Raw genomic sequence first — 7,800 nt, 5'->3', positions numbered from 1 at the left:
CAAATAAATAATGAATTGCGATTAAGTTTTAGGTCATTTTATGGTTGCAACCCTCCACAAAACAAAGAAGAGTTCATCTCGCCCAGTATTTCTGCTCTGTTTGCACACATGGCGGGTGTCAACAAAGACAGATGTAAATAGACGGACAAGGACACGAGAGACTTTTTGAATTTAATTTATCGGGAACTCGCGAAGGAAATGGCCAACAAAGGTTAGGAAAAGCCGTGGGACGTCCTCCGGAGTAAATGGAAGGCGCTTAAACAGCAAGACATGTCTCAAAAAAGTGTTGTCTCACAGCGGTGCCGGAGGAAAAATAAAAGGCAAGTTGCATCTGCATTGTCATAGCGATGTGTTGATAGTGTCGTTGTTTTCTTATTATAGCTTGATATGTCCTTATCAGCTGGAACATAAGCACTATTACAACTTGGGCCATATTGATTATTATATTATATTTGTTGGTAGGCGCGACGATCCATCTTGTCTAGAAAAACTTTGTTTGCAAAAGTTTGCTTGAATGTTTTGCGATTCAGTGCGAAAATGAGTGGAAACACCTTAAAATGTCTAAAATCAATTCAATATACCAATTTGACCGCGAAACAGCATGTGACGTCATTACGCACAGGTTTTCATTTCGCTTTAAAGCCATTGGATGGAAACACACTTTCCCCAGCTTTATTCACATGAGTTTTTTTACCAAACTTTAGGTAATTTGATTGACAAGTGGATGGAAACTTAGCTAGAGAGACTGAGGGGAAATGACACAAAGTTGAAGATATTTTTAGAACCCTAAAAGAATCAGGGTTCTTTCTGCCCCTGCTGCTGTTAGATCACTTTTAATTTATTAGTAACACGTTTATGAATATAGATTGCGCTGATGTGAAGAGATCATTGTGTGCATTAGCGTCCCACTCTGCCTTTTGGTTTAATTCTTTGCCTCATTGCTAACAGAAAAATTAACACCACACAAGTCACAGAAAAGGTGTAAACAGCCCTCATTAAACTTGATAATGAGCAGTGTGAAAAACAGAAAAAACACAGTCATTGATTTAACAAAAGGAAAACTATTAATTTGGCTCAAATGACAGAGATCAAAGTTTTTTTTCTGGATGGTAATGGGTGGGTCAACACTAAAACTGCCTAAACCAAAATGGGTTCATCAGTTGGATTAACAGGATAAACAGTTTTATTAAACACAGGAAACATGACAGATGCACATGAGGATTGTTTTCTTCCTCAAAGAATGTGACTGTACTGAAGCAGATTTACATTTTTGAATTAAATCAACAGCAGTACATTCAATGGCTTCTGTGTCGGTACTCCTTTAAATAAGAAACTACCTGAAAAAAGAACGAGGTTATCTATGACCAGATTTTTGATGCAGAACTTTGGTACTAAAATAAAATATTTAATATCTAGTTTTGAGACATGTGTCGTGGAAGTTTTCTGAACAGCAGGGGAGAAAAAATTTTATGTGAGAAAAAGTGAGGTTTTTCTTGAAAAAAATAGAGACAGCTTGAGCAGATGAACCAAGGTTGGTTTTTGGTGTATTTTTATTACACTCTGCAGAGTATAAGGCAAACAGTCACACAAGGTTTACAGCAGTGTCTCACCCAGACAAAGTAAAAACCCCGGTCTTATATTCTTTTTTCCCAGCAAAAGGAGACCTAGTTTGGAAAACGGGCCTAATCTTAGCAAAACAGTTCATCTTAAAACACAGACAAGTTGGAGCCACGTCTACATCTTTTCTACATCTGTCCCTCATGCCTCAGTGTCTCTCATTTACCTTAGCTGCCAAAGACAACCTGTGCCTTTGGTCACGTTCAAAGAGAAGCTGTTCTGACCCTGCACCTTTATTAATAAACATAGCTCTGGACAGGTCTGGTCTTTCAGACTTCAGGCACCGACCTTCAACCGGTACATTTGAAGGTGTGATCTCTTCTTCAGGGAGGACACATACAGAATGAATTAAATGAAGTCATATAACTGAAAAGCATAGTAATGTAATACTGTGAATAATATTACAGAAGGATATATGAAATCATGCTTAAATGTAATTTTCCCATTACACACGTTTTGGTCAGCGTTTCATTTTCCACAACCCTTCTGAAATGTTTCCTAACATACATACCTAATTGGTTCAAATTTGAGAGTACCTTAACTTTTCCAGAGGTAGAGTTTGAGTGTGGCCCAATCTCAGCAGCTGATGGACTAACTGTGGCGTGACATTTGATCAGAAATCAATTCTGATAAATTATAATAAATGATTACAATGAGACAGTGAAAAAATACAAATTGCTTCATAAATGTTTTTTTTGCATTCGATGTCCTATTTAAGTGAAAGTCTGTTTCTTTGAAAGAACGTAAAACATTTCATAAACATTTCATAAATTCATAATGGCCGCCTTCCGGTCGGGCGGAGCTAATGAAGGTAAATGGGAAATATGTTCGCAATGATTAGAGCAATATGCATAACAAATCTGGTGAAGATCGGAGTAGGTATGTCCAAGTTAAGGCCTCTCCAGACATTAGGGAGGAATTGTCATTTCCATCTCAAAGAATTTCAACGCCTGTTTACTTTTATTACAATTACTTTCTGACGTCGCAGCATTAAACGTCACTGCAATGGGCGTGTTTGGCTTTGCCGCTGCGGCTGGTTGCTCGTCCGACTCGTTTGTTTGTTCCTGCGCTAATTGTACTAAGTTTGTCAAAAATATTGTGTCAACCGGCGGGGTGTACGATCGCCAAACTTTGCTGCTGATCCGATCCCATGGGAGAGTGCGGTGACGGATGTACCTGGTGTGGTTAAGGTGAGTTTGCAGCCCGTTCGTGCGTCCACTTGCAACTGGTACGCGACATCGAGAGGGCCTGATACGACCTAAGAAGAAACGGCAGAGGAAAGCAGAGGAAAAAGGGCAGGTTGGCAGGTTCATCGGAAAAAAAATCCCTGAAGCTGGGGTCTTTGACTGTGACTCCAGACTCTCTTTCGTTGTCCGTCTTCCCCGCTGTTCCGGGTCTGGTCCCTGTTCCCTGGAGAAAACCTACCGTGGTCGCGGTGTGTGTTGTGCGCATCTGAGGTCGCTGTGCGAGCCTCTTCCTTCATCAGCTGCTCTTGCACCGCTCAGGATGGGTCTCATAAATGCCCGTTCAATGCTAACAAGTCTCTTTGCTCGGTGATTTATTTTCTTCCAAAACATGGACTTCATGTTGCTACGGAGACATGGCAACGGGAACTGGGTACGTCACCTGATGAGCTCTGTCCTGTGGATTGTACTTTATCAGCACACCAAGACTCACGGGCCGTGTGGTGGTTTTGCTGTGGTTTTAAAAAGCATTTTATCTGTCAATCAATGGCGCCGGCAGTACCCTTCTTTCGAACTACCGATTACTAAAGTTGGTGTTTAAATACATTTTATGCATTTAATCTACCGCCACCTGGGCCGGGCCCCCTTCTTACTGATTTTCTGACTTTTATCATCCATTATAAGCTGGACAAAGTGATTATGTGGTGACTTAATATTCATGTGGATGAGTCACTTGCCAAAACGCTTCTGAATTTGTAAATATCTTGAATCTTTTAATTTAATCAGCATGTTCTGGTCTACGCACAGCAAGGGGCATACGCTTGACCTTGTTTTTTCTCATGATATGAACATTATAATGTCTGCATGAAGATGTATTTGTTAGTGATCACAAATGCATCCTATTTGATCTTGCCTCATAATGAGGATCCCTGCTGTTAAACGGGCGTTGTTCACGTTCGATTAACCAGCTTACGTTGAAAATTTTCAGCCGCTTTTGACTTAAACTCTGTTTCTATCTCTGTGACGTGGACGCATGTGTTCAGGCTTTTAATGATCATTGCACCCTGCTGGTGGACAAAATTGCACCCTTTAACATTAGAGAAATTCCCTCATTTAATCATCCCCCTGGTTGAATGACGCCTTTCAGCCGAGGCGTGTCTGTGGAGACTGAGGTCTATGGAAAGCGACTCAACTCCAAGTCATCGTCTGCATCTTAAAGGGCTCTTAGTAGAACTGAATGAAGCGATCAAGGATGCTAGAACCTGTATTTTACTAATCTGATCTACGTAAAAACAATCCTAAAGCTCTGTTTGAAAACATTAATAATATTGTTTCCCCTCTGAATGTATTGTCCCTGTGTTCTCAAATGTGACTGCAACATTTTTTTGCTATTTTGTGGAAAGGTCAGATCTGTCGGGCAAGCAGTACCATCAGCAACCTCACCTATAGCTACTCATCACAAGACCCTCATTCTGGACTCCTTCTGCCCCTCTTCCTTGATGATATCATTAGCTTGTGGGCTCGATGAAACCCTCCCAAAGCCCTGTTGATATGTTTACATCTTTGCTTTTAAAAACCTTACATCTTCTGGCCCATGTTTGGTTTCAATTTTAAATTTATCTCTTCAGCTGGGTCAGGTCCCTGGCTGTTTTAAGCATGCTCTTGTGCAGCCTATTTAAAAAAGAGCAACTAGATGCAACTTTGTTCAAAAACTACAGGCCTATCTCGAAATTGCCTTTTATTTCAAATTTTAGAAAAGGTGGTTGCAAACCAACTAATAATGTTTGGGTTGCTCATAATATTTTGATAAGTATCAGTCTGGCTTTCGTAAAAATATTCTACAGAGACTACCCTTCTTAAAGTCTCCAATGACATTTGATGGCAGCTGACGGCGGTAAATGTTCTGTCCTGGTCTACTAGATCTCAGTGAGCATTTGATACTGTTGAACACTGCACTCTGAATGAAAAGTGCTGTAGGCATCACTGGACAGCCTGGATTGGTTTCTTCCTATCTTTCAGACAGGACCTTTGCTGTGTCCATAGGAACATACAAGTCGGAATCTGCTCCTCTGTCTTGTGGTGTGCCCCCCAGGGTCTGGTGGCCCCCTGTTGTTTAGTCTGTACTTGCTTCCTCTTGGAAAGATTATGGTGGTGTTTGACGAAATATCTTACCATTGTTATGCGACGACATCCAACTGTATTTATCTTTAGCCCTGATAGGCTAGACAAACACTGTCAATGTTGCACACTTGTTTAGCCTCCATTAACAAATGGATGGCGGACAATTTCCTGCAATTAAAATAGAAAACTGAGGTGATGATCTTTGCCCAGACAGCATTACCCCAAGATTAGGCAGGCCATTGGGGCATTATCACTCTCTGATTGTAATGGTGTGCGAAATCTAGGTGTCTTTTTGACAATCTATGTGTTTAACAGTCATGTGAAATCCGTGGTTCGTTCCTGTTTTTTCCATCTCAGGAACATTTCTAAGATCCGTTTCGTGGTCTCTCAAAAAGAGTGGAGATGCTGTTCATGCTTTTATTTCTCCCGTTGGTTATATTGTAATGTACTGTACACTTGCTTAAACAAATCATCAATGGATAAATTGCAAGTGGTTCAGAATGCTGCTGCAAGACTTTGTCTAAGACCAGCAGGAGATCACATATTACTCCGGTGCTTAAGGCTCTTCATTGGCTACCAATTGGTTTAGAGTGCATTTTAAAATTTTAATCACTACTTATAGAGCCTTGCATGGACAAGCCCCTGCTTACATCCAGGATCTACTGCACGTTTACACTTCTGGTCGTTCTCTAAGGTCTTCAGACCAAGACCTTTTAACTGTCCCCAGAACACGTTTTAAAACCAGGGGCGACCGAGCCTTTTCTGTGGCGCTCCAAGGCTCTGGAACTCTCTTCCTTAGCTTAGAGCCTTGGATTCTGTGGAATCTTTTAAAAAACACCTCAAGACACATCTTTTAGACAAGCTTTTAACTAGCATATGGCTTAGATTATTGTTTGCTGTTTTTTTTTTTTTTTTTTTTTTTTACTGTAAAGCACTTTGTGACCCTTCTTGTTGTGAAAGGTGCTATATAATAAAGTTTACTTAATCGTACTACTTATTACTTTAATTATTACTTACTTAGGGGGGCGCTCTAGAGCCCCCAACTGTGCCACCTGCTTTATTTTTAAGTGCTCAGGGAAGGAAGTGCGGATAGAGGAAGAAGTGCTGGGATTAAACACAAACATGTTTCGAATAGGGCTGGGAACCAGATTCAGTTCTTTTTAGGCACCGACCAAATTGCCTCTAAAGTATTGAGTATTGAAAAATGCCTTGTCATTTAATACCCAATTTTAATAATGAAAGAGTAAATCTCATCAGTGTCAGTGAGGTGATAAGTAAGCAGCATGCTTCTACCATAACCAAATAATGCTGGCGATTGGCTGTTAAACCTCGTAGAGACCATGCAGGAAAAACTCCACGTTTCACAGAGAGACAGAATCAATGTAATAGGAGGTGAAAAATAAATAAAAGGATTTGTGCCTTATGTGTAATGTTGTAATTTCTTTTTGTTTTATAAAAGTAGTATCAAAACTGATCAGTTAGGAACCGGTATCAAAGTCACGGTATTTGTCTCGGTACCGGTATTGAATATTTTTGAACAATACCCAGCTCTAGTTTCTAATGTAAAACAAACCTGCTATAATGAATCATGTTTTTTATGTTGTTTTGACATGATGATGTGAAACTCTGCCCAGTGACGGACTCCTGTTTTGTTCTTGTGTTTCTAGTTTGAGCGCGATGTGATGATCTGGAACAATAAGAAGTACATCTCCAAGCCTCTCCTCGTGAAGGCAGACGCAGCCATCCAGAAACACCGGCGCTGGTACAGTCAGTTCTACAGCGAGAACAGCCCGCGGCTGCAACACCAGCGTGACACTTTGGACTTCTGACCTCTCTGAACTAAAAGTGGAGAGAGATCAGCAGAGAAGATGTCAGGTCAGGGTTGACATTAATCAGAGGTGTCAGAGGAGGGAGTCCACGATTAATTTTCATCTGTCTCATATAATGAATAAAAGGAGGAAAGGAGAGCTGATTTGTTTGTGGGATGGGGCTCTTTTAAAAGCCTGAAACTTATGTTAAACCGTATAACCTCCTTTAATAATTCTGATTGAGTATGACTTTCCAGCTTTACATATGCAAGTGCCTACAGATGTCATGTCGCCTGGTTGGACCAGCATAAGTAACTGAGTTTTTACTCTGCAATATGCAAATACTGATACACATACATAAACAGTAACAGTCTTGTGCTTAGGAACAGAGAGCTAATCTTGTTTTTTGTCTGTACGTGTGCTATGGGTTAATATAAACCACCTGCCTCGAGTTCGAGTTCAGTGAAAAGTCTCACACCACTATGATCTTATATCAGTTTCTTTCTCACTCTGGCTTTATCTGTACTAGAAAACACGAATCTGGCCTTCCAATCTGTAAGTTTAAATCACACGGGCAAGGCCTCAGCCGCAGGTGGAATGGCAGGTGTGTGTTTGTTTTCCGATTGGTATCTCAGGTTAGCCGGCTGATAGTGACTTTCTAGTCACAGCCGTGTGCAATGACAACCTAAAGTACCACTCCACCAATCTTTTAGGCTTATCTCTCTCTGTTATCTCCTCTATTCCTCAAAAAAACTGTACAACTTTGTAACAAGGAAAAATGAAGCTAGACTTTGGGTTAAGAAAAAACATTGGTGATATGTCCTGCTACTGTGGTCAGGTGGAAGATTTGGGTTGGAGAATGATGAGAGTGAAGTAAAACAGGATAGCCGCAGACTGCAGAACATTCTCTGTAGCATCACCACTTTCCCATACAAGACATCTATTGACATTATACAAACTATTGATTACAGATGCTTTAGTAGTGAATGGTGAGAAATTATAAAGTGGTCCTTTGATTATAACATGATCTCGGTGCTGAACGTATAACATACAAGAAAATGAATATTTCC

The 7,800-nt window shown here is 40.5% G+C and overlaps 1 protein-coding gene across 1 annotated transcript in view; it reads left to right on the top strand.

The window, feature by feature from the left end:
* zgc:92275 (cholesterol 7-desaturase nvd) overlaps positions 1-7,557 on the top strand; it is a 20,916-nt gene extending 13,359 nt beyond the window's left edge. Inside the window, exon 7 of the mRNA XM_032540111.1 lies at positions 6,590-7,557. Within this exon, the coding sequence (XP_032396002.1) occupies positions 6,590-6,751 (162 nt within the window). The 3' untranslated portion in view covers positions 6,752-7,557. The remainder of the gene's footprint in view (positions 1-6,589) is intronic.
* Positions 7,558-7,800: the final 243 nt, after the last annotated feature.

Source organism: Etheostoma spectabile, chromosome 16 (assembly GCF_008692095.1).
Source record: "Etheostoma spectabile isolate EspeVRDwgs_2016 chromosome 16, UIUC_Espe_1.0, whole genome shotgun sequence".
NCBI lineage: Eukaryota > Metazoa > Chordata > Actinopteri > Perciformes > Percidae > Etheostoma > Etheostoma spectabile.
Note: the sequence above shows the minus strand (reverse complement) of the source record. Positions and strands in the feature narration are given on the sequence as shown.